Here is a 27,280-nt window from a genome sequence, read left to right on the forward strand (position 1 = left end):
GGTCTCCAGGACGGCCCCTCTCCCGTGGCGATGCCGTGCTGACACACCGGGTACTGGGGTCCCCCGCCTCACACAGGATCACCACACAGCTGAGCACAGGGTTAGAGGTCACAATCAAGCTCACATCCAATCAGGATCAGAGGTGACTGAACTCAAAACACAAAAACAAGGTAGAAAACTTTGTTTACCTTCACTGAAATAATGTAGTCTATGTTGATACAGAGCCTTCGGAAAGTATTCAGACCCCTTGACTTTTTCCACATTTTGTTACAGCCTTATTCTAAAATGGATTACATTTTTTAAAATCCTCATCAATCTACACACAATACCCCGTAGTGACAAAGCGAAAACAGTTTTTTTTAAAATCTTTGCAGATTTATTGAAAATAAAAAACAGAACCTTATTTATTAAAGTATTCAGACCCTTTGCTATGAGACTCAAAATTGAGCTCAGGTACATCCTGTTTCCATTGATCATCCATGAGATGTTTCTACAACTTGATTGGAGGCCAATTGTGGTGAATTCAATTAATTGGACATGATTTGGAAAGGCACACACTGGTCTATATAAGGTCCCACAGTTGACAGTGCATGTCAGAGCAAAAACCAAGCCATGAGGTCAAAGGAATTGTCCGTAGAGCTCTGAGACAGGATTGTGTCAAGGCACAGATCTGGGGAAGGGTTACCAGAAACTGTCTGTAGCATTGAAGGTCCCCAAGAACACAATGGCCTCCATCATTCTTAAATGGAAGAAGTTTGGAACCACCAAGACTCTTCCTCGAGCTGGCCTCACGGTCAAACTGAGTAATCAGGGTAGAAGGGTCTTGGTCAGGGAGGTGATCAAGAACCTGATGGTCACTCTGACAGAGCTCTAGAGTTCCTCTGTGGAGATGGGAGAACCTTCCAGAAGGACAGCCATCTCTGCAGCACTCCACCAATCAGGCCTTTATGGTAGAGTGACGAGACAGAAACCACTCCTCAGTAAAAGGCACTTTACAGCCCGCTTGGAGTTTGCCAAAAGGCACCTAAAGACTCTCAGACCATGAGCAACAAGATTTTCTGGTCTGATGAAACCAAGATTGAACTCTTTGGCCTGAATTCCAAGCGTCACGTCTGGAGGAAACCTGGCACCATCCCTAAGGTGAAGCATGGTGGTGGCAGCATCATGCTGTGGGGATGTTTTTCAGTGGCAGGGAGACTAGTCAGGATCGAGGCAAAGATGAACGTAGCAACGTACAGAGAGATCCTTGATGAAAACCTGCTCCAGAGTGCTCAGGACCTCAGACTGAGGCGAAGGTTTACCTTCCAACTGGACAACGAACCTAAGCACACAGCCAAGACAATGCAGAAAGGGTTTCGGGACAAGTCTCTGAATGTCCTTGAATGGCCCAGCCAGAGCCCAGACTTGAACCCGATCGAACATCTCTGGAGACCTGAAAACAACTGTGCAGTAACGCTCCCCATCCAACCTGACAGAGCTTGAGAGGATCTGCAGAGAAGATACAGGTAGCATCATACCCAAGAAGACTCAAGTCTGAAATCGCTGCCAAAGGTGCTTCAAAAAAGTACTGAGTAAAAGGTCGGAATACTTATGTAAATGTGATGTTTTTTTATTTGTTATAAATTTGCTAAAATGTCTAAAAATCAGTTTTTCTAACGACAAGAATACTTTCCAAAGGCTATTTTAGAAAAGGTGACATAACTTCAAACCCATAGCCTGGCAATGAAAACCAAGCAGGTGCCCAATAACCCACCTGGTCATGGATCCCAATAACCCACCTGGTCATGGATCCCAATAACCCACCTGGTCATGGATCCCAATAACCCACCTGGTCATGGATCCCAATAACCCACCTGGTCATGGATCCCAATAACCCACCTGGTCATGGATCCCAATAACCCACCTGGTCATGGATCCCAATAACCCACCTGGTCATGGATCCCAATAACCCACCTGGTCATGGATCCCAATAACCCACCTGGTCATGGATCCCAATAACCCACCTGGTCATGGATCCCAATACAATAACCCACCTGGTCATGGATCCCAATACAATAACCCACCTGGTCATGGATCCCAATGAACTTGAAAAAGCTTCTGTTGCAAAATGGAACTGGGATGAGGGATCTCAACCCGTTTCGTCCTCCTTGTGAAAGAAAATAGGGTCAAATTAGTCGTTCCAAAACGGTCTTACGAAAGGGATTAGCACAACTACTGTGGTATATAAAGTATTGTATATAGTGTATATGCTGTGGTATATAAAGTATTGTATATAGTGTATATGCTGTGGTATATAAAGTATTGTATATAGTGTATATGCTGTGGTATATAAAGTATTGTATATAGTGTATATGCTGTGGTATATAAAGTATTGTATATAGTGTATATGCTGTGGTATATAAAGTATTGTACATAGTGTATATGCTGTGGTATATAAAGTATTGTATATAGTGTATATGCTGTGGTATATAAAGTATAGTGTATATACTGTGGTATATAAAGTGTATATGTATATGCTGTGGTATATAAAGTATTGTACATAGTGTATATGCTGTGGTATATAAAGTATTGTACATAGTGTATATGCTGTGGTATATAAAGTATTGTACATAGTGTATATGCTGTGGTATATAAAGTATTGTACATAGTGTATATGCTGTGGTATATAAAGTATTGTACATAGTGTATATGCTGTGGTATATAAAGTATTGTATATAGTGTATATGCTGTGGTATATAAAGTATTGTATATAGTGTATATGCTGTGGTATATAAAGTATTGTATATAGTGTATATGCTGTGGTATATAAAGTATTGTATATAGTGTATATGCTGTGGTATATAAAGTATTGTATATAGTGTATATGCTGTGGTATATAAAGTATTGTATATAGTGTATATGCTGTGGTATATAAAGTATTGTATATAGTGTATATGCTGTGGTATATAAAGTATTGTATATAGTGTATATGCTGTGGTATATAAAGTATTGTATATAGTGTCATTTTTTTATTTTTAAATGTACCCCCCTTTTCTCCCCAATTTCGTGGTATCCAATTGTTAGTTGCTACTATCTTGTCTCATCGCTACAATGAGACGAAGGTCGAAAGTCATGCGTCCTCCGATACACAACCCAACCAAAGCCGCCCTGCTTCTTTAACACAGCGCGCGTCCAACCTGAAAGCCAGCTGTGTGTCAGCGTGCACTGCGCCCGGCCCGCCACAGGAGTCGCTGGTGCGCAATGAGATCAGGATATCTCTACCGTACCGGCCAAACCCTCCCTAACCCGGGACGACGCTAGGCCAATTGTTGCGTCGCCCCAAGGACCTCCCGGTCACGGCCGGTTACGACAGAGCCTGTGCGCGAACCCAGAGTCTCTGGTGGCACAGCCCTTAACCACTGCGCCACCCGGGAGGCCCCTGTATATAGTGTTTTAACCGGTAGGAGCGCTGCAGTAAAGTATTTAATGAACGTATACAACAAGGAACCAAAGTTTGTTGTTGTTGTTGTTGTCCCTGACCCATTTTGGATGATGCTGTAGTGGTCAGGATCATTCGGGTTGTCTGAGGACATGGTCTTGCAGGTCTCCACAAACATCTCAGTGTTGTGGACGGAGGTTGTGGACGTGAGGTTGTGGACGGAGGTTGTGGACGTGAGGTTGTGGACGGAGGTTGTGGACAGAGGTTGTGGACGTGAGGTTGTGGACGGAGGTTGTGGACGGAGGTTGTGGACGGAGGTTGTGGACGGAGGTTGTGGACGTGAGGTTGTGGACGTGAGGTTATGGACGGAGGTTGTGGACGGAGGTTGTGGACGGAGGTTGTGGACGGAGGTTGTGGACGGAGGTTGTGGACGGAGGTTGTGGACGGAGGTTGCGGACGTGAGGTTGCGGACGTGAGGTTGTGGACCAGATCCACCTGGAACCACAAAAGAAGAATTACGTTATTTCCCTGGACACGGTTCTAAAAATCAGATTCATTCCCGGCCTTGAATTATTACGGTTAGGGTTTGGGGAGAGTCAACTGATCCTAAATGTGTGCCGACTACGGTTGTTTGTCTGTACATCAGCTTTACTCCTCTTGAGAAGTAAAATGGGCAGTAATTCATTGGCTAACTGCATGGCGCAATATCTGTCTACTTGAAGCTGGGTCATCAGCACGACTCAAGACTGTTAGCCCAGTAAGCTGAAACGCTAGGCATTCACTTTGGATGTGTAACGTCAGGTAAGTCATTATTTGAGAGCCTAGTTCACTGAACTACCTCTGTTACATACACACCTCCACTGGGTAACTGGCTGGATCCACCATCCTGATGAAATAACTGTTGTGGAAGATTTCAAACTGGTAGGTGACCTTCCTAAAGCATTTCTCTTGGAATCTGGTGGGACAGGAATTCCAGGTTCACGTTGCCCTTCTTTTGGGGGTTTAGACACAGCACAACTCAAGCTCCACCCAGTGCCTCCTGTTGATCACAGCACCGGAGTCGTCAAAAAGAACGTAATCTCGTTTCTGAAGATCAGTTTGTCCCCTTCCCTTCCTGAAAAACAGCACATTTTGAAGAGTTTGCGTCAGAGATCGTACCTGTAGAATCATAACTGTCATGGTCCTCCACCCCCCCCCCGATTAAAAATAAAAAAGAGAGAGAGAGAAAAGTTATATTCTGAATAAATGGTTATGAGACCCGGCCCAGACCTCCAGCTTGGTTCCGCAGTCGCCGAGACCCATGGTCCTGAAGACAGGGGTAGACATTAGAGGCTGCAGGACAGATGGAGAACCACGACGGAGGCCTTCTCCAAAGCCACGGTCATGCACGTCTCATTGCAGATCACGCACGCATTGCCAACGATCGCTGAAAATAAAGTCAACTATGTTGGTCAATTGCTTGGCAACAGTTCTAAAATTGTAACGCAACTCTTTGGTCTCGTTGCAGATCATGCTCGTGACCATTTGAGAAGATCTAGACTTCTCTCAATTCAAGCGGTTTTTAGCGGAGATTTAAAAAAAATCTGTTTTGATGATTGAACGTGAAGATTCTACTATCTAGGTCAGTCGCAGATTTTGGTCCCATTGTCCGTATAAGGCCTTGTTCGGCTACAGTTTTAAAAATCTTAACAACAACTGAACCAGTCCAGTTAATATGTGTCTAGATTTTAAAATCAGGTGATCTGTTGTGGACTGGGCTTTTCACAGACCCAGGACCAGACATGCGTAGTGTTTGCACCAATATTTGCATAGGGAATAAAACACGTAAGAACCATCTAGTAACACATGTTCTGAGAAGGAACTCAAAAAGGTACATGAAGACAGATTAATGCTTTTGTTTTGGGTGTTTTATCCTCTTTTGGAAAAATGACTTGTGGGGGATAATTCTAGATTCAGAGAATGAAGGATTATTTTAGAAATTATTTACTGTCTAGTGGATTGATTCAAATTACATTCACATTGGCCAAATATATTGCCAGTCTTTTGAGTCTATTTTTTACAGGTCTATTGAGTCTATATTAGCTGTGTTTATAGTCTATTTTACCAGTCTATTGAGTCTATATTAGCTGTGTTTATAGTCTATATTAGCTGTGTTTATAGTCTATTTTACCAGTTTGTTTAACCAGTCTGATGAGGTTAGAAAAAGTATTTCTCTGAGGAAAAAACAAACACTTGGATATAGGAAGCATCATCAGTATGTTTGGGTCTGCAGGTATCCTAGTGGTTAGAGAGTCTAGTAACCAGCAGGTATCCTAGTGGTTAGAGAGTCTAGTAACCAGCAGGTAGCCTAGTGGTTAGAGAGTCTAGTAACCAGCAGGTAGCCTAGTGGTTAGAGAGTCTAGTAACCAGCAGGTATCCTAGTGGTTAGAGCGTCTAGTAACCAGCAGGTATCTAGTGGTTAGAGAGTCTAGTGGTTAGAGAGTCTAGTAACCAGCAGGTATCCTAGTGGTTAGAGAGTCTAGTAACCAGCAGGTATCCTAGTGGTTAGAGAGTCTAGTAACCAGCAGGTAGCCTAGTGGTTAGAGAGTCTAGTAACCAGCAGGTAGCCTAGTGGTTAGAGAGTCTAGTAACCAGCAGGTATCCTAGTGGTTAGAGAGTCTAGTAACCAGCAGGTATCCTAGTGGTTAGAGAGTCTAGTAACCAGCAGGTATCCTAGTGGTTAGAGAGTCTAGTAACCAGCAGGTATCCTAGTGGTTAGAGAGTCTAGTAACCAGCAGGTACCAGTCAGGTATCCTAGTGGTTAGAGAGTCTAGTAACCAGCAGGTATCCTAGTGGTTAGAGAGTCTAGTAACCAGCAGGTATCCTAGTGGTTAGAGAGTCTAGTAACCAGCAGGTATCCTAGTGGTTAGAGAGTCTAGTAACCAGCAGGTATCCTAGTGGTTAGAGAGTCTAGTAACCAGCAGGTATCCTAGTGGTTAGTAACCAGAGGTATCCTAGTGGTTAGAGTCTAGTAACCAGCAGGTATCCTAGTGGTTAGAGAGTCTAGTAACCAGCAGGTAGCCTAGTGGTTAGAGAGTCTAGTAACCAGCAGGTATCCTAGTGGTTAGAGAGTCTAGTAACCAGCAGGTAGCCTAGTGGTTAGAGAGTCTAGTAACCAGCAGGTATCCTAGTGGTTAGAGAGTCTAGTAACCAGCAGGTATCCTAGTGGTTAGAGAGTCTAGTAACCAGCAGGTATCCTAGTGGTTAGAGAGTCTAGTAACCAGCAGGTATCCTAGTGGTTAGAGAGTCTAGTAACCAGCAGGTAGCCTAGTGGTTAGAGAGTCTAGTAACCAGCAGGTATCCTAGTGGTTAGAGAGTCTAGTAACCAGCAGGTATCCTAGTGGTTAGAGAGTCTAGTAACCAGCAGGTATCCTAGTGGTTAGAGAGTCTAGTAACCAGCAGGTATCCTAGTGGTTAGAGAGTCTAGTAACCAGCAGAGTATCCTAGTGGTTAGAGAGTCTAGTAACCAGCAGGTATCCTAGTGGTTAGAGAGTCTAGTAACCAGCAGGTATCCTAGTGGTTAGAGAGTCTAGTAACCAGCAGGTATCCTAGTGGTTAGAGAGTCTAGTAACCAGCAGGTATCCTAGTGGTTAGAGAGTCTAGTAACCAGCAGGTATCCTAGTGGTTAGAGAGTCTAGTAACCAGCAGGTATCCTAGTGGTTAGAGAGTCTAGTAACCAGCAGGTATCCTAGTGGTTAGAGAGTCTAGTAACCAGCAGGTAGCCTAGTGGTTAGAGAGTCTAGTAACCAGCAGGTATCCTAGTGGTTAGAGAGTCTAGTAACCAGCAGGTATCCTAGTGGTTAGAGAGTCTAGTAACCAGCAGGTATCCTAGTGGTTAGAGAGTCTAGTAACCAGCAGGTATCCTAGTGGTTAGAGAGTCTAGTAACCAGCAGGTATCCTAGTGGTTAGAGAGTCTAGTAACCAGCAGGTATCCTAGTGGTTAGAGAGTCTAGTAACCAGCAGGTATCCTAGTGGTTAGAGAGTCTAGTAACCAGCAGGTATCCTAGTGGTTAGAGAGTCTAGTAACCAGCAGGTATCCTAGTGGTTAGAGAGTCTAGTAACCAGCAGGTAGCCTAGTGGTTAGAGAGTCTAGTAACCAGCAGGTATCCTAGTGGTTAGAGAGTCTAGTAACCAGCAGGTAGCCCTAACCAGCAGGTATCCTAGTGGTTAGAGAGTCTAGTAACCAGCAGGTATCCTAGTGGTTAGAGAGTCTAGTAACCAGCAGGTATCCTAGTGGTTAGAGAGTCTAGTAACCAGCAGGTATCCTAGTGGTTAGAGAGTCTAGTAACCAGCAGGTATCCTAGTGGTTAGAGAGTCTAGTAACCAGCAGGTATCCTAGTGGTTAGAGAGTCTAGTAACCAGCAGGTATCCTAGTGGTTAGAGAGTCTAGTAACCAGCAGGTATCCTAGTGGTTAGAGAGTCTAGTAACCAGCAGGTATCCTAGTGGTTAGAGAGTCTAGTAACCAGCAGGTATCCTAGTGGTTAGAGAGTCTAGTAACCAGCAGGTATCCTAGTGGTTAGAGAGTCTAGTAACCAGCAGGTATCCTAGTGGTTAGAGAGTCTAGTAACCAGCAGGTATCCTAGTGGTTAGAGAGTCTAGTAACCAGCAGGTATCCTAGTGGTTAGAGAGTCTAGTAACCAGCAGGTATCCTAGTGGTTAGAGAGTCTAGTAACCAGCAGGTATCCTAGTGGTTAGAGAGTCTAGTAACCAGCAGGTATCCTAGTGGTTAGAGAGTCTAGTAACCAGCAGGTATCCTAGTGGTTAGAGAGTCTAGTAACCAGCAGGTATCCTAGTGGTTAGAGAGTCTAGTAACCAGCAGGTATCCTAGTGGTTAGAGAGTCTAGTAACCAGCAGGTATCCTAGTGGTTAGAGAGTCTAGTAACCAGCAGGTATCCTAGTGGTTAGAGAGTCTAGTAACCAGCAGGTATCCTAGTGGTTAGAGCAGTCTAGTGGTTAGTCTAGTAACCAGCAGGTATCCTAGTGGTTAGAGAGTCTAGTAACCAGCAGGTATCCTAGTGGTTAGAGAGTCTAGTAACCAGCAGGTATCCTAGTGGTTAGAGAGTCTAGTAACCAGCAGGTATCCTAGTGGTTAGAGAGTCTAGTAACCAGCAGGTATCCTAGTGGTTAGAGAGTCTAGTAACCAGCAGGTATCCTAGTGGTTAGAGAGTCTAGTAACCAGCAGGTAGCCTAGTGGTTATCCCAGCAGGTATCCTAGTGGTTAGAGAGTCTAGTAACCAGCAGGTATCCTAGTGGTTAGAGAGTCTAGTAACCAGCAGGTATCCTAGTGGTTAGAGAGTCTAGTAACCAGCAGGTATCCTAGTGGTTAGAGAGTCTAGTAACCAGCAGGTATCCTAGTGGTTAGAGAGTCTAGTAACCAGCAGGTATCCTAGTGGTTAGAGAGTCTAGTAACCAGCAGGTATCCTAGTGGTTAGAGAGTCTAGTAACCAGCAGGTATCCTAGTGGTTAGAGAGTCTAGTAACCAGCAGGTATCCTAGTGGTTAGAGAGTCTAGTAACCAGCAGGTATCCTAGTGGTTAGAGAGTCTAGTAACCAGCAGGTATCCTAGTGGTTAGAGAGTCTAGTAACCAGCAGGTATCCTAGTGGTTAGAGAGTCTAGTAACCAGCAGGTATCCTAGTGGTTAGAGAGTCTAGTAACCAGCAGGTATCCTAGTGGTTAGAGAGTCTAGTAACCAGCAGGTATCCTAGTGGTTAGAGAGTCTAGTAACCAGCAGGTATCCTAGTGGTTAGAGAGTCTAGTAACCAGCAGGTATCCTAGTGGTTAGAGAGTCTAGTAACCAGCAGGTATCCTAGTGGTTAGAGAGTCTAGTAACCAGCAGGTATCCTAGTGGTTAGAGAGTCTAGTAACCAGCAGGTATCCTAGTGGTTAGAGTGTCTAGTAACCAGCAGGTATCCTAGTGGTTAGAGAGTCTAGTAACCAGCAGGTATCCTAGTGGTTAGAGAGTCTAGTAACCAGCAGGTATCCTAGTGGTTAGTCTAGTAACCAGCAGGTCTAGTGGTTAGAGAGTCTAGTAACCAGCAGGTATCCTAGTGGTTAGAGAGTCTAGTAACCAGCAGGTATCCTAGTGGTTAGAGTGTCTAGTAACCAGCAGGTATCCTAGTGGTTAGAGTGTCTAGTAACCAGCAGGTATCCTAGTGGTTAGAGAGTCTAGTAACCAGCAGGTATCCTAGTGGTTAGAGTGTCTAGTAACCAGCAGGTATCCTAGTGGTTAGAGTGTCTAGTAACCAGCAGGTAGCCTAGTGGTTAGAGTGTCTAGTAACCAGCAGGTATCCTAGTGGTTAGAGAGTCTAGTAACCAGCAGGTATCCTAGTGGTTAGAGTGTCTAGTAACCAGCAGGTATCCTAGTGGTTAGAGTGTCTAGTAACCAGCAGGTATCCTAGTGGTTAGAGAGTCTAGTAACCAGCAGGTAGCCTAGTGGTTAGAGTGTCTAGTAACCAGCAGGTAGCCTAGTGGTTAGAGAGTCTAGTAACCAGCAGGTAGCCTAGTGGTTAGAGTGTCTAGTAACCAGCAGGTAGCCTAGTGGTTAGAGAGTCTAGTAACCAGCAGGTATCCTAGTGGTTAGAGTGTCTAGTAACCAGCAGGTATCCTAGTGGTTAGAGTGTTGGACTAGTAACCAGCAGGTATCCTAGTGGTTAGAGCGTCTAGTAACCAGCAGGTAGCCTAGTGGTTAGAGTGTCTAGTAACCAGCAGGTAGCCTAGTGGTTAGAGAGTCTAGTAACCAGCAGGTAGCCTAGTGGTTAGAGAGTCTAGTAACCAGCAGGTATCCTAGTGGTTAGAGAGTCTAGTAACCAGCAGGTAGCCTAGTGGTTAGAGAGTCTAGTAACCAGCAGGTAGCCTAGTGGTTAGAGAGTCTAGTAACCAGCAGGTATCCTAGTGGTTAGAGAGTCTAGTAACCAGCAGGTATCCTAGTGGTTAGAGTGTTGGACTAGTAACCAGCAGGTATCCTAGTGGTTAGAGTGTTGGACTAGTAACCAGCAGGTATCCTAGTGGTTAGAGAGTCTAGTAACCAGCAGGTATCCTAGTGGTTAGAGAGTCTAGTAACCAGCAGGTATCCTAGTGGTTAGAGAGTCTAGTAACCAGCAGGTAGCCTAGTGGTTAGTGTTGGACTAGTAACCAGCAGGTATCCTAGTGGTTAGAGAGTCTAGTAACCAGCAGGTATCCTAGTGGTTAGAGAGTCTAGTAACCAGCAGGTATCCTAGTGGTTAGAGAGTCTAGTAACCAGCAGGTAGCCTAGTGGTTAGAGCGTCTAGTAACCAGCAGGTATCCTAGTGGTTAGAGTGTCTAGTAACCAGCAGGTAGCCTAGTGGTTAGAGTGTCTAGTAACCAGCAGGTATCCTAGTGGTTAGAGAGTTGGACTAGTAACCAGCAGGTATCCTAGTGGTTAGAGAGTTGGACTAGTAACCAGCAGGTAGCCTAGTGGTTAGAGAGTTGGACTAGTAACCAGCAGGTAGCCTAGTGGTTAGAGTGTCTAGTAACCAGCAGGTATCCTAGTGGTTAGAGTGTTGGACTAGTAACCAGCAGGTAGCCTAGTGGTTAGAGTGTTGGACTAGTAACCAGCAGGTATCCTAGTGGTTAGAGAGTTGGACTAGTAACCAGCAGGTAGCCTAGTGGTTAGAGTGTCTAGTAACCAGCAGGTAGCCTAGTGGTTAGAGTGTTGGACTAGTAACCAGCAGGTAGCCTAGTGGTTAGAGTGTTGGACTAGTAACCAGCAGGTATCCTAGTGGTTAGAGAGTCTAGTAACCAGCAGGTATCCTAGTGGTTAGAGAGTCTAGTAACCAGCAGGTATCCTAGTGGTTAGAGTGTCTAGTAACCAGCAGGTAGCCTAGTGGTTAGAGTGTCTAGTAACCAGCAGGTAGCCTAGTGGTTAGAGTCTAGTAACCAGCAGGTAGCTAGTGGTTAGAGAGTCTAGTGGTAGTGGTTAGAGAGTTAGTAACCAGCAGGTAGCCTAGTGGTTAGAGCATCTAGTAACCAGCAGGTATCCTAGTGGTTAGAGTGTTGGACTAGTAACCAGCAGGTATCCTAGTGGTTAGAGTGTTGGACTAGTAACCAGCAGGTATCCTAGTGGTTAGAGTCTAGTAACCAGTTGGTACTAGTGGTTAAGAGTCTAGTAACCAGCAGGTATCCTAGTGGTTAGAGAGTCTAGTAACCAGCAGGTAGCCTAGTGGTTAGAGTGTTGGACTAGTAACCAGCAGGTATCCTAGTGGTTAGAGTGTTGGACTAGTAACCAGCAGGTAGCCTTGTGGTTAGAGTGTTGGACTAGTAACCAGCAGGTAGCCTAGTGGTTAGAGAGTCTAGTAACCAGCAGGTATCCTAGTGGTTAGAGCATCTAGTAACCAGCAGGTATCCTAGTGGTTAGAACGTCTAGTAACCGAAAGTAACCAGCAGGTATCCTAGTGGTTAGAATGTCTAGTAACCGAAAGTAACCAGCGGGTATCCTAGTGGTTAGAACGTCTAGTAACCGAAAGTAACCAGCAGGTAGCCTAGTGGTTAGAGTGTTGGACTAGTAACCAGCAGGTAGCCTAGTGGTTAGAGCATCATCCATTTAGCTTTTAACCAGTCAGGTGCATACATTCTAGTGGTTAGAGAGTCTAGTAACAGCAGGTATCCTAGTGGTTAGAATGTCTAGTAACCAGCAGGTGGCCTAGTGGTTAGAGAGTCTAGTAACCAGCAGGTATCCTAGTGGTTAGAATGTCTAGTAACCGAAAGTAACCAGCAGGTATCCTAGTGGTTAGAACGTCTAGTAACCGAAAGTAACCAGCAGGTAGCCTAGTGGTTAGAACGTCTAGTAACCAGCAGGTAGCCTAGTGGTTAGAGCGTCTAGTAACCAGCAGGTATCCTAGTGGTTAGAGCGTCTAGTAACCAGCAGGTAGCCTAGTGGTTAGAGTGTTGGACTAGTAACCAGCAGGTAGCCTAGTGGTTAGAGCGTCTAGTAACCAGCAGGTAGCCTAGTGGTTAGAGTGTTGGACTAGTAACCAGCAGGTAGCCTAGTGGTTAGAGCATCTAGTAACCAGCATGTATCCTAGTGGTTAGAGCATCTAGTAACCAGCAGGTGGCCTAGTGGTTAGAGAGTCTAGTAACCAGCAGGTATCCTAGTGGTTAGAACGTCTAGTAACCGAAAGTAACCAGCAGGTATCCTAGTGGTTAGAACGTCTAGTAACCGAAAGTAACCAGCAGGTAGCCTAGTGGTTAGAACGTCTAGTAACCAGCAGGTAGCCTAGTGGTTAGAGCATCTAGTAACCAGCAGGTATCCTAGTGGTTAGAGCGTCTAGTAACCAGCAGGTAGCCTAGTGGTTAGAGTGTTGGACTAGTAACCAGCAGGTAGCCTAGTGGTTAGAGCGTCTAGTAACCAGCAGGTAGCCTAGTGGTTAGAGTGTTGGACTAGTAACCAGCAGGTATCCTAGTAGTTAGAACATCTAGTAACCAGCAGGTATCCTAGTGGTTAGAGCATCTAGTAACCAGCAGGTATCCTAGTGGTTAGAACGTCTAGTAACCAGCAGGTAGCCTAGTGGTTAGAGTGTTGGACTAGTAACCAGCAGGTATCCTAGTGGTTAGAGTGTTGGACTAGTAACCAGCAGGTAGCCTAGTGGTTAGAGTGTTGGACTAGTAACCAGCAGGTAGCCTAGTGGTTAGAGCATCTAATAACCAGCAGGTAGCCTAGTGGTTAGAACGTCTAGTAACCAGCAGGTATCCTAGTGGTTAGAGCGTTAGACTAGTATCCAGCAGGTAGCCTAGTGGTTAGAACATCTAGTAACCAGCAGGTATCCTAGTGGTTAGAACGTCTAGTAACCGAAAGGTTGCTGGATCGAATCCCTGAGCTGACAAGTTACAAATCTGTCGCTCTGCCCCTGAACAAGGCAGTTAACCCACTGTTCCTAGACCAGTTAACCCACTGTTCCTAGACCAGTTAACCCACTGTTCCCCGGTAGGCCATCGTTGTGAATAAGAATTTGTTCTGGACTGACTTGCCTAGTTAAATAAAGCATACTTGTGTCTGTATACAGTGCCTTGCGAAAGTATTCGGCCCCATTGAACTTTGCGACCTTTTGCCACATTTCAGGCTTCAAACATAAAGATATAAAACTATTTTTTTGTGAAGAATCAACAACAAGTGGGACACAATCATGAAGTGGAACGACATTTATTGGATATTTGAAACTTTTTAACAAATCAAAAACGGAAAAATTGGGCGTGCAAAATTATTCAGCCCCCTTAAGTTAATACTTTGTAGCGCCACTTTTTGCTGCGTTTACAGCTGTAAGTCGCTTGGGCTATGTCTCTATCAGTTTTGCACGTCGAGAGACTGACATTTTTTTCCCATTCCTCCTTGCAAAACAGCTCGAGCTCAGTGAGGTTGGATGGAGAGCATTGTGTTAAAAGCTCAGAGTAATGTACCGTTTTTCAGCTCAATTTAGTGAAAGCTAAATAGTGAAAGGTTTTCACAACACAACTACCACTGTCTTTTCCACTGAACCAAATATATTCACCGTCGCCAAAATATTAGCCGTTAGGTGATAAACAGCTGTAGCAAAGACAGTACAGTAACTGTGGCTGTAGTTTGTACATTTGGAGGGAAAAATTAAACTTTAAAAACACTCTTCAACGTTCATGTTTCTGCGTGACTTCTTTCTCATTCAAAATGTCTTCTGAGGACCGAGGGAAATCTACTTCCGGGTTGGCGAACAAAAGCGGCAGTGAGGGTGGACGTAATTGTGGTGGAAAGCACCTTCTGAAAGCACCTTCTGAATGCACCTTCTGAAAGCACCTTCTGAATGCACCTTCTGAATGCACCTTCTGAAAGCACCTTCTGAAAGCACCTTCTGAAAGCACCTTCTGAAAGCACCTTAGCCCTTTTGAAAGCACCTTCTTAGCCCTTTTGAAAGCACCTTCTTAGCCCTTTTGAAAGCACCTTTTAGCCCTTTTGAAAGCACCTTCTTAGCCCTTTTGAAAGCACCTTTTTAGCCCTTTTGAAAGCACCTTCTTAGCCCTTTTGAAAGCACCTTCTTAGCCCTTTTGAAAGCACCTTCTTAGCCCTTTTGAAAGCACCTTCTTAGCCCTTTTGAAAGCACCTTCTTAGCCCTTTTGAAAGCACCTTCTTAGCCCTTTTGAAAGCACCTTCTTAGCCCTTTTGAAAGCACCTTTTGAAAGCACCTTCTTAGCCCTTTTGAAAGCACCCTCTTAGCCCTTTTGAAAGCACCTTCTTAGCCCTTTTGAAAGCACCTTCTTAGCCCTTTTGAAAGCACCTTCTTAGCCCTTTTGAAAGCACCTTCTTAGCCCTTTTGAAAGCACCTTCTTAGCCCTTTTGAAAGCACCTTAGCCCTTTTGAAAGCACCTTCTTAGCCCTTTTGAAAGCACCTTCTTAGCCCTTTTGAAAGCACCTTCTTAGCCCTTTTGAAAGCACCTTCTTAGCCCTTTTGAAAGCACCTTTTGAAAGCACCTTCTTAGCCCTTTTGAAAGCACCTTTTGAAAGCACCTTTTGAAAGCACCTTTTGAAAGCACCTTCTTAGGCCTTTTGAAAGCACCTTTTGAAAGCACCTTTTGAAAGCACCTTCTTAGCCCTTTTGAAAGCACCTTTTGAAAGCACCTTCTTAGCCCTTTTGTCAACAAAGCACCGGAACAGTTTGAAATTCTGTCAACAAAGCTTTTGAAAGCACCTTTTGAAAGCACCAGTTCTTAGCCTCAGTAATTCTTCAACAAAGCAGAAGGTCACGGAACTTCTTAGCCCAGTAATTTTCAACAAAGCAGAAGGAAAGCACCTTTTGCAAAGCACCTTCTTAGCTCTCAGTAATTTTCAACAAAGCAGAAGGTCACGGAACAGTAATTTGAATTCAATTGATATCAAGCGACAGTAAGTTATTTTATGCAGAAGGTCAAACGGAACAGTAATTGAACCCGTAATTTTCATCAAAGCAGAAGGTCAAACAGTAATCTGCGCCTCTCAGTAATTCTGTCAACAAAGCAGAAGGTCAAACGGAACAGTAATCTGCGCCTCTCAGTAATTCTGTCAACAAAGCAGAAGGTCAAACGGAACAGTAATCTGCGCCTCTCAGTAATTCTGTCAACAAAGCAGAAGGTCAAACGGAACAGTAATCTGCGCCTCTCAGTAATTCTGTCAACAAAGCAGAAGGTCAAACGGAACAGTAATCTGCGCCTCTCAGTAATTCTGTCAACAAAGCAGAAGGTCAAACGGAACAGTAATCTGCGCCTCTCAGTAATTCTGTCAACAAAGCAGAAGGTCAAACGGAACAGTAATCTGCGCCTCTCAGTAATTCTGTCAACAAAGCAGAAGGTCAAACGGAACAGTAATCTGCGCCTCTCAGTAATTCTGTCAACAAAGCAGAAGGTCAAACGGAACAGTAATCTGCGCCTCTCAGTAATTCTGTCAACAAAGCAGAAGGTCAAACGGAACAGTAATCTGCGCCTCTCAGTAATTCTGTCAACAAAGCAGAAGGTCAAACGGAACAGTAATCTGCGCCTCTCAGTAATTCTGTCAACAAAGCAGAAGGTCAAACGGAACAGTAATCTGCGCCTCTCAGTAATTCTGTCAACAAAGCAGAAGGTCAAACGGAACAGTAATCTGCGCCTCTCAGTAATTCTGTCAACAAAGCAGAAGGTCAAACGGAACAGTAATCTGCGCCTCTCAGTAATTCTGTCAACAAAGCAGAAGGTCAAACGGAACAGTAATCTGCGCCTCTCAGTAATTCTGTCAACAAAGCAGAAGGTCAAACGGAACAGTAATCTGCGCCTCTCAGTAATTCTGTCAACAAAGCAGAAGGTCAAACGGAACAGTAATCTGCGCCTCTCAGTAATTCTGTCAACAAAGCAGAAGGTCAAACGGAACAGTAATCTGCGCCGCTCAGTAAATCTGTCAACAAAGCAGAAGGTCAAACGGAACAGTAATCTGCGCCTCAGTAATATTGTCAACAAAGCAGAAGGTGAATCATTCTAATAGTATTTTGCCACCGGGAAGGCAGATAAAGCATCAATTAAAAGCGAACACTTTTCGGGGAAAACTTGTGTGGAACCCAGTTCATCTTTCAATCACCCACGTGGGAATATGCTCCTAAAAACCAATGAGGAGATGGGAGAGGCAGGGGGATTTGTAGCGCGTCACAAATAGAACCAAGTTCTATTTTAGCGCCTGGCTACGTTGACGCGACACGAGCAGTGGCTGCAATGAATGAATAACATGCATGTGTATTTTTGAAACGCTTACGCACGCGACACGAGCGGTGTGGTCAGTATGTAAACCTAAAAGGCTCTGCCTGGTCAATCCAACATCTGCAGTGGCCATACAGCATTTACTGTGATGCGGCCTCAGAAGAAGTCAGAGCAAACATACTTTTTGGCTTCGCAGAGCTGTTGTGAGGGACGTGAGTTTTTGTTTATACAGGAACTCCCGCCCCCTCCTCACACACCGTCAACCAATCATGTCAATGCGGAGCCCTCCGCATTGTTACAAAATTTAAGAGGTACATGGAAATGTGGTACGAAGCTTGATTTGGTGTCTGCATGCCTCCGGAGCCCACAACCACATTATCGGATTAATTTGGCTTCAACCGTAATCCTTGTCCTAACCTCATTCTAATCCACCTAACCTGCCATGTAAACAAATCATTGGTATTGCCACACCGTATCCAAATGGAACGCAATCAACTTTCAGCAAGTGCAAAACACACATACACGGGCACCCGGTTGAAATGAATCGAACCCCCTTCATTGGTGACCCATTGAAATTCAAGCTGAAACACTATTCCCAGAGGTGCTTCTGCTAAAACTAATGCAATGTTCACGTGGTTAGTCGGTCTCTGGAAATGTCCTAGCTGTTAACTGGTTGTAGTTCTACACATGCCGCGTTCCAACCAGTTAGCAAGTCCAGAATGTTAGTTTCATAATTCTGCGTGTGAATGTGGCATGACGAAAGCAGCCGTAAGGCTAAAGCGTTGAATAAAATCAACATCGTCACTCGCAATCGGACTCGCTGCGTACTTCTTTGTGATCAAACATGGTCATTAAATTGCGTCATAAATATCTAAGTTAAAAAATAAAAAATCTCCCACGTCACCCTATTCTGGCTGCAATCCCCACCAAACCTCCAAGTTATTTTTATTTCACCTTTATTTTGACAGTGAGTCAATGCACATCAAAATACAATATACACATTAAACTAAACATTATACACAACAATAAATGAAAAGCAAAACACAATCGTAAAAAAAAGAAGACATTCTTCAGTTAAAAAAAGGTAGTCTGAAATGCCCTAGTGGGACACTTAAAATAAATTAAAAATAAAACACATTAGCTAATTCAGCTGCTAGAATACATGTTAAGAGTTGTTACCGGTGGCCCATGAATGTGAGCTGTTGACAGTTCCGTTAATCCTATTTTTTAAAAGCAGAGAGAGAAAGAATGGGTTTAGGTGAGACAGTACATCTACCTTTTATAGACTTTATCTATGCCAACAAAGGTGGAGAAACCACAGACCTACATAATAACTCCCTTTGTTTACGAGTACTCACTCATGGACCTGTACAGACCTACTACTCACTGGACCTGTACAGACCTACTACTCACTGGACCTGTACAGACCTACTACTCACTGGACCTGTACAGACCTACTACTCACTGGACCTGTACAGACCTACTACTCACTGGACCTGTACAGACCTACTACTCACGGACCTGTACAGACCTACTACTCACGGACCTGTACAGACCTACTACTCACGGACCTGTACAGACCTACTACTCATGGACCTGTACAGACCTACTACTCACTGGACCTGTACAGACCTACTACTCACTGGACCTGTACAGACCTACTACTCACTGGACCTGTACAGACCTACTACTCACTCATCGACCTGTACAGACCTACTACTCACTCATCGACCTGTACAGACCTACTACTCACTCATCGACCTGTACAGACCTACTACTCACTCATCGACCTGTACAGACCTACCACTCACTCATCGACCTGTACAGACCTACTACTCACTCATCGACCTGTACAGACCTACTACTCACTGGACCTGCACAGACCTACATAATAAGTCACAAAGCAACTTGATGACACAGGGGTTTGTTGATTCTGCTCACCACAAGACTTTAGTGTCACACTCCTTGATGGAAACAAAATAACACTAGAGCCACTGGTGACACTGTGGAGTAAAGTCTCGGGTGTAAATCCACCATGAGAGGTTTATGAATACCAGGCCCTACGGTCTTACTCTAACAGCCATGTAAAAAAAAAAAAAAAAAGTTGCTTCAAAATGATAATATAATCATTTTAGTCAGACATTTTGTGAACCATGAACATTGTCCTTAGCTAATAGCTAGGTCGTTCAAATATCCTGTTTCCTTCTTATCAGTAAGGACTCCCGATGCTTACCAATTCACATACGGCTCTCTTAAAAAATAAGCAACATACACTGAATGTACAAAAGTTTAGGAAACACCCGTTCTTTCCACAACAGGCGGACGCTATGATCCCTTGATGTCACTTTTTTTGGAGGGGGGGGGGGGACGTGACCAAATTCACATAGAAATGTGAGTTAAAGATCCGTCATTCTCATTGAAAGCAAGTCTAAGAAGAGGTAGATCTGTTCTATTTCTATGCTTTCCATTCTTAAGTTTCATACACCAGCTTCAAACAGCTGTAAAATTAAAAATCTTTGGTTGTGGAAATGGTTTAGATGGTTAAATGATTCTCTACACTATACAGTGTCATAAACGTACAGTTCTTTTGCAACCAGGAAATGGCAGAACGATTTCTGCAAGGTGAATCCTCAAATCTAACTTCAATCAGTGTAGATGAAGGGGAGGAGACAGGTTAAAGAAGGAGTTTTAAGCCTTGAGACATGGATTGTGTATGTGTGCCATTCAAGACGGTGAATGGGCAAGAAAAAACTATATAAGTGCCTTTGAACAGGGTATGGTAGTAGGTGACAGGCGCACCGGTTTGTCTCAAGAACTGCAACGCTGCTGGGTTCACACTCAACAGTTTCCCGTGTGTATTAAGAATGGTCCACCACCCAAAAGGACATCTTGACAACTGTGGGAAGCATTGAAGTCAACATGGTCCAGCATCCCTGTGGAACGCTTTTGACACCTTGTAGAGTCCATGCTACGATGAATTGAGGCTCGTTCTGGGGGGGGGGGGGGTGCAACTCAATGAGGAAGGTGTTCTTAATGTTTTGTACACTCAGTGTAGGCTATAGACAATGTTCTACAAGTTCAGTCATTCCTTTCAAACATGATATATTGTGCCCTTACCGGTATCAACTAGAATGGACCTTTCATCCTTGGGACTGACACATTTTATACTGTTATCTCACTCTCTCTCTCTCTCTCTCTCTCTCTCTCTCTAGTGAATATTCTTCATGTGTGATTTAAGGGAACTGATCTGACTAAAGCATTTGTTACAATCATTGCAGCGAAATGGTTTCTCTCCGGTGTGAACACGCGTGTGGCGTGTCAGATCGCCCGACGTTATAAAGCCCTTTTCACACACAGGGCACTTATATGGTCTCTCACCTGTGTGACTTTTCATATGTTGTGTCAGACCTCCCTTCCAAGTGAATTGTTTGCTACAAACGTTACATAGATATGGTTTCACACCGGTGTGAATTCGCTGGTGGCATTTCAGAAGACTTGATGTTGTACAGCATATTCCACATACCAGACACTTAAAAGGTTTCTCCCCTGTGTGAGACATCATGTGACGAGACAGGCTTCTGCTATAAACAAACCTTTTGCTGCAGACGTGGCACTGATGTGATTTCTCCCCTGTGTGATTCTTCATGTGTTCTATTAGGGTTCCCTTCCAAGTGAAGCTTTTGCTACAAACCGTGCACAGAAAAGGTTTCTCTCCTGTGTGAATTCTCTGATGGATTTTTAGCGAAGAGGCCCACCTGAAGCCTTTTCCACATTCAGGACATTTATGCACCTCTCTCTCTCTGTGAGTCTTCATATGCACTCTCAGGTAACTCATTGTTCTGAAACTTTTGCCACAGTCGCTGCAGAGATACGACGTTTCCTCAGATTGCTTTTCTTTTGCAGTTTTTCCACAGTGATTCTGCTGGTGACGTTTTAGAACACTTGAAGATGTAAAACTTTTCCCACATACCGGACACTTAAATGATTTCTCCCCTGTGTGAGTCCTCATGTGTTCCGTCAGGTGTCCACTCAGAGTGAAGCTTTTGCTGCAAACGTTGCACCGATGTTGTTTCTCTCCGGTGTGGATTCGCTGGTGGAGTTTGAAATAAGCAGATGACGTGAAGCCTTTTCCACATACAGGACATTTATGCACCTCTCTCTCTCTGTGAGTCTTCATATGCACTCTCAGGTAACTGATGGTTCGGAAGCTTTTGCCACAGTCGCTGCAGAGATACGACTCCCTCTCAGATTGATTCTCTTCTGGTTTCTCTCCGCAGTGGTCCAGTTGGTCGCGTTTTAGAACACTTGATGATGCGAGGCCTTTTTCAAATACAAGGCGCTTAGGTGATTTCTTCCCTGTGTGCGTATTTAAGTGTTCCGTCAAGCTTCCCTTCCACATGACGCTTTTGCCACAAACTTCATGATGACAAGGATCCTCTTCGATTTCACAGTGTTTTTTTAGAGCAGACGATGATATAAAGCGTTTTTTACATACAGAGCACTTACAGAATTTCTCCCCTGTGTGAGTCATCATATGCCTGACCAGATGCCCCTTGCTGTAGAAGCATTTGTCGCATTCTTTGCACTTGTGCGATTTCTCCCCTGTGTGATATATCTGGTGTATTTTTAAAAGACTTGCAGTTGCGAAGCTTTTAATGCACACGGGACACTTAAACGATTTCTCTCCTGTGTGAGTGCTCGGATGTACTTTATAATTGGGTAAGGAGTTAATAAAGTCTGTACTGCACACAGAAGACTGATTGGGTTTCTCACTATGAAGCATCCGGTGTTCCTTTAGACTGCTTCTACTGCACACAGGACAGCTGTATGTCTTTGCACCTGGGCGGGTAGTCCTCATATGCTTGTTGACGTAGCACTTGCGTCTGACTGATCTGCCACCTTTTTGGCACTTAAATGATTTCTCCCCTGTGTGAATTCGCTGATGATATTTTAAAGAAGCTGTGCTATGAAAGGACTTACAGCACACAGGACATTGCTGTGATCTATCTTTCTCCCCAGTGTGAACTTTCTGGTGTAGTTGTAGAACGTTTAATGACTTAAATCGTTGACAACAAAAAGGACAGCGGTGTGATTTCTCCCCTGTGTGAATTCTCCAATGTACCTTTAAAGGGCCTGGTGTCTTAAAGCATTTACTGCACACATGACACTTGCATGGTCTCCTCTTTGTGTGAGACTTTAAAGGTGCTTTCATCTCACTGGTTGTCTTGGCCTCAGTGCAGACTTGAGAGATTTGTTTCTTCTTTTCCCGTGTTCTCTTTGACCTTGACGGTAGTTCTTCACCCTCGTCTTCATCAATACTTACAATGATTTCACTCAGAGCTGCAGAACAGTGTGGATTTAATGCAGAGAGGAGTTGAGAGTGACTGGATAGTTGTGATGCTCTGTAGTCCTCGTCATCCAATGCTGATTGGGTCTGTTCAGTTGTGTTGGAGGGTAGAGAGTCCGTCTTGCTGTCCTGGTCACAGTCACTTTCCACACAGGGAGGAATAAATATCAACTGTACAACCTCTGTAGTAGCAGACCCAAGTCTTTGAAGCTGCTCTTCCTCCTGACTGGTCCTGAGTTCCTTCTGTTCCTCTGTAATCTGTGTGGGCTCTGGGTCCTCCTGCCCCGGACTGGGGCTCCACTCTTGCTCACAATGCTGCTGCTGTTGCTTAGGGGAAACCTCCTCTTCGGGGAGATTTAGCTGCTGGGAATCTGGAGAGAGAGGAAAGGAAATAAGTAGCTAGCACCCAAGAAACAATTACAAATATTCACATTGAAGTCTATTCAGAATTCTCTGAACTAATGCAACATAACTGCAGCAGGTGATTTACTAGCCCCATTTTGCTACTTCATATTTACAATGTTACATAAGAGGAAGTTCTTAACCACCTGCATTCAAATATAGATGGAATATATCCAGGTTAGGACAAGAAGAGGATTCTAATATCCCATAATTTTTTGCATAAATGAGGAAGAATTCTAAAAAGAGACCGGCGCTAGTTCCATGAATCTCTTTCATTTCGAAAGCTTCTGCATTGGAATACGAGGTTGTCCTATCCAGTTATCTTCAACCTAGGTTCAGGTTTATAATTAAGCGGCCATCTTGGGAGACGGTGAGTGTATTGAGCAAGGTTGGGAGGAACAGGAGATTTAAAACGTTATTTTACAGAGATTTAAACATTAAGCTGGTTATGGCTAGAAGGGAGTAGCTACCAGCTGGTTATGGCTAGAAGGGATGTGGCTACCAGCTGGTTATGGCTAGAAGGGAGTAGCTACCAGCTGGTTATGGCTAGAAGGGAGTAGCTACCAGCTGGTTATGGCTAGAAGGGAGTAGCTACCAGCTGGTTATGGCTAGAAGGGATGTGGCTACCAGCTGGTTATGGCTAGAAGGGAGTAGCTACCAACTGGTTATGGCTAGAAGGGATGTGGCTACCAACTGGTTATGGCTAGAAGGGATGTGGCTACCAGCTGGTTAGAGACGCTGCTGTCCTTGCTTCAGGACAGCAGAGGTGCCAGGAAAGAGAGGAGCTTAACTGAGCTGAAAGGGAACTGCCCTCCCGTAGGGGTGGGAGGGCCAAGAGACCAGAGGTGGTAGAACGGAGTGCTCGGGTGTAGATTTAGAGCCTGGAGGTAGGGAGGGGCAGTTCCTCTTGCTGCTCCGTAGGCAAGTACCGTGGTCATTTAGTGGTACCGTTTGACATCACTTCGACTGACATAATCGGTACCCCTTCTAGCCACGATAATGTAAGACTGGGCTATTGAGACATTATGGTTAGATGGGATACATGATCTGGAAACAGCTGAACTGATTAATATGGAAATAAGCATTAAAAAAAAAAAAGTTTTATTTCATCTCTTGTGTTTACTTCATAGCTACCGACACAAATAGCTAGCTAGAACAAAGTGTTAATAAGATAAAAAAAGTATTCAAAATATTTAAGAGCAATACAAACAAATGTTGTCCTGTAGGACAGAGGGAGCTAAGAGCTGTGTTGTCAGTCACTTCCTAGCAAGGCAGATCCTCAGCAGGACTTGGTATAGTGAAAAGGCAGATCCTCAGGAGGACTTGGTATAGTGAAAAGGCAGATCCTCAGGAGGACTTGGTATAGTGAAAAGGCAGATCCTCAGGAGGACTTGGTATAGTGAAAGGCAGATCCTCAGGAGGACTTGGTATAGTGAAAAGGCAGATCCTCAGGAGGACTTGGTATATTGAAAAGGCAGATTCTCAGGAGGACTTGGTAACATAGTGTTTACCTCGTCAGAAAAATATTACACATGTTTTAAAGACTCATTTTAAGCAATAATTGCAAATTGCCCATCGTTGTGAACTATGCGTTTTAACTACCAGTTAGTAGTTACTAGTATGATTTCTGAATACATTATTTTGCAGTTAGTTAAGATTATAACGGCCACACCAGAGAAAACCCACCTCTTTCAGCTAAAAAACGATGCCAAAAGCAGTGATGTTTCACAACGATTTAAGTCAGTCAGTAAGTCATCGTTTTAGTCCAAGGGTGATATATTCGGGCTTGAACAGGGAAATCCGAAGTTAAAAATTCAGACCTCTCCCCCATGTCTATGAGTTTCATGATACAATTACGTACATTTATATCTGACTATATGTGCATGGGGTTAGTTCATTTGGAACAACCTACAAAACATGTACAGTGAACTGACCACACAGACTATCTACAGGGCCTTCAGAAAGTGTTCATACCCCTCGACTTATTTCACCTTTTTGATATTACAATTTATATTTTTCTCTCATCCATCGACATACAATACCCCCACAGTGACAAAGTGCAAACATGTTTTTAGAAATGTTTGCTGATTTATTGAAAATGAAATACAGAAATATCTCATTAACATATTCACACCCCTGACTAAATACTTTATAGAATCCCCTTTGGTAGTGATTACAGCTGTGAGTATTTCTGGGATATTCTACCCATGATTACTTTCTACATTCTCCAAGAGCTTTTATTACACCTGGATAGGTGCAGCATTTACCCATGATTACTTTCTACATTCTCCAAGAGCTTTTATTACACCTGGATAGGTGCAGCATTTACCCATGATTACTTTCTACATTCTCCAAGCTCTGTCTAATTGGTTGTTGATCATTGCAAAGACAACCATTTTCAGGTCTTGCTGTAGATTTAAGTAGATTTAAGTGTAAACTAGCTCTGCACTGTAGAACATTCACTGTCTTCTCCATTGTAGATTTGGCCTTACGTTTTAGGTTATTGTCCTGCTGAAAGGTGAATTAATCTTCCAATAAACCACAACTAAGGGCTGTGTCCAGGCACCCCGCATTGGGCATAAGAACAGCCTTGGTATATTGGTCATATACCACACCCTTGTTGCTTAATTAACTCACATGACGACACAATTTAATACGACAACTGGGCAATGTTCATTTGCCAAACGTTATCGAACAGTGCAGATAAAAATGTAAGGAATAGAGCCGACGTGATTCCTTATTCTTCATCTCACAGAGGCATGTTAGTTCTACATGGTCTATTTCTATCTGAACGTTCCAAAACGTAAAGGTCATAAAGAACGCGACACTAGTGGGCACATGATGGCAGTGGTACAGATTGGGCTGGCCACTAACTAGTGTGATTCAGAAAACACATGTTAAATAACCTTAAGGTTAAATCAGTAACAAACCTGCTCCTAAATGACCCAGAAGAAGCCCTCGTAGACGGTCGTTCTCTCCCTGAACCTCTGCGATCGTCTTTTCCACCACAACAAATATCTCAAATGCCGCTGTTGTTAGTCGCTCCTGGTACTCTGCTAATGTCTTTTCTGCTGAACCAAATATCTCCACTGCTGCTGTTGTTAAACGCTCGGTGATAAACACATTCAACAGCTGTAGTTTGGACATTTTGGGGACAGATTAAAATGTCAGACCCTTTTTTTAAAATTCCCATAAAAAACATAGATAAAACCCACAAGTCTTGTTCAAAACATGTAACCAAAGACTGTAAAGTACGGTCTGAAAATTGATAGTACTGAAACGGCTGTGAAGCTAGCAAGAATAACTAAGTACTTCTGGGTCACGGATTTTTTTGGAATCCTTCAGACTAAGAGTCCTATCCTTTATACTTCGCAAATTATTAATTAGGGCGAAAATTATGGAACATGTGCACAATTATCGATATATATTTTTATACCACTTAAATAAATAATAAAGTATTTCTAAGAGATATGTGATTTGTGTTTGGGTCATATATTTGATTGGATTTAAACTGATTAGCCACTCTGAAAAATGAGCATATATACTATATATATAACTATCGAGTATCATTACTTTTAATATTATTTGTGGTATTAAGGCTATCAACTATTTTATTTTTTGATATTGTTAAAAGTATAAGTCTGCTACATTCCGTAATAAAATGTTACAAATTTCGACCATTATTTTTTATATATATATATATTTATTTATTTTTTACAAAATGAATTTAGGGACTGTTATTTTGAAGAGACATCGCCGAGGTCAACGGCCTTATTCTTGCTAGTTCTTGCTCATAGAGAATGATAGAGGCCTCTAGTGGCCAACAGGCTGTGTTCTCATGGGCAGCGCTGCAGTCAGGCACAGTGGACGTGTCATAATACCCACAAAACCGAGCGGTAAAACCCAGTAATGTTTCCATACGTTTTTTTTACCATTCATTTTTGTGTGCACAATTTTAGAACTACTTCATATAAGGTCTGTGTTTCGTGTAGAATTATCCCGGCGTGACGTTTTGATAAACGTGTAATTTTCTTGCAAAGAAGGTTGAGTTTTATCAATATTTTAGCCTCAATTTACTCTCAAATTTGAAACGCTAATTAGCAACATAAGAACACCTCACCGAGACTACAACTTCCTGCAGGAAAATCCTGGAGGTCATCTCCAACGAAATCCGAGACCCGTGTCCAATCCATGAATTTATTTAGTCCCGTTTCTCCGTGTTAGCGAGCCACTGACGACACTTTAGTTAGCTAGTTAATGAAATTGATGAGAAAAAGCGGGTAAAAGAAAAAGCCTAGATAATTGTTTGTACAGTATGTCGAATTGTGTCTATTTCAGTCATTTTTCAAGGATGAGCAACAGATGATTTAAAAGGGGAGAAGACCACTGGAAGTCTGGCCATGTGGAGAAGACCACTAGAAGTCTGGCCATGTGGGGAAGACCACTAGAAGTCTGGCCATGTGGAGAAGACCACTAGAAGTCTGGCCATGTGGAGAAGACCACTAGAAGTCTGGCCATGTGGAGAAGACCACTAGAAGTCTGGCCATGTGGAGAAGACCACTAGAAGTCTGGCCATGTGGAGAAGACCACTAGAAGTCTGGCCATGTGGAGAAGACCACTAGAAGTCTGGCCATGTGGAGAAGACCACTAGAAGTCTGGCCATGTGGAGAAGACCACTAGAAGTCTGGCCATGTGGAGAAGACCACTAGAAGTCTGGCCATGTGGAGAAGACCACTAGAAGTCTGGCCATGTGGAGAACACCACTAGAAGTTTTGAACCCAATCGAAGATCTCTGGAGAGACCTGATAATAGCTGTGCAGCAACACTTCCCATCCAACCTGACAGAACATGAGAGGATCTGCAGAGAAGAATGGGAGAAACCCCCCAAATACAGGTG

General features: G+C 43.7%; 2 protein-coding genes and 1 long non-coding RNA gene across 3 annotated transcripts; all 3 read right to left on the bottom strand.

Moving 5' to 3' along the window:
- Positions 1-3,365: 3,365 nt before the first annotated feature.
- Positions 3,366-4,522, bottom strand: LOC124015295 (putative protein FAM47C). Its single transcript, XM_046330445.1, has 2 exons — positions 4,274-4,522; positions 3,366-3,913 (listed from the first exon to the last, which is right to left on the bottom strand). Exons 1-2 carry the CDS (start codon positions 4,301-4,303, stop codon positions 3,392-3,394), a joined length of 552 nt encoding a protein of 183 aa, XP_046186401.1. The 5' UTR covers positions 4,304-4,522; the 3' UTR covers positions 3,366-3,391.
- Positions 4,523-17,573: 13,051 nt separating this feature from the next.
- Positions 17,574-19,391, bottom strand: LOC124015351. Its single transcript, XR_006835137.1, has 2 exons — positions 18,063-19,391; positions 17,574-18,010 (listed from the first exon to the last, which is right to left on the bottom strand). It is a non-coding gene; the product is annotated as an uncharacterized LOC124015351 (long non-coding RNA).
- Positions 19,392-19,574: 183 nt separating this feature from the next.
- On the bottom strand, positions 19,575-25,851 carry LOC124015160 (zinc finger protein 11-like). The gene is made up of 2 exons (XM_046330154.1): positions 25,314-25,851; positions 19,575-22,352 (listed from the first exon to the last, which is right to left on the bottom strand). The coding sequence occupies exons 1-2, from the start codon at positions 25,528-25,530 to the stop codon at positions 19,843-19,845; spliced, it is 2,727 nt and encodes a 908-aa protein (XP_046186110.1). The 5' UTR covers positions 25,531-25,851; the 3' UTR covers positions 19,575-19,842.
- Positions 25,852-27,280: the final 1,429 nt, after the last annotated feature.

This window comes from Oncorhynchus gorbuscha, linkage group LG02 (genome assembly GCF_021184085.1).
Source record: "Oncorhynchus gorbuscha isolate QuinsamMale2020 ecotype Even-year linkage group LG02, OgorEven_v1.0, whole genome shotgun sequence".
Lineage (NCBI taxonomy): Eukaryota > Metazoa > Chordata > Actinopteri > Salmoniformes > Salmonidae > Oncorhynchus > Oncorhynchus gorbuscha.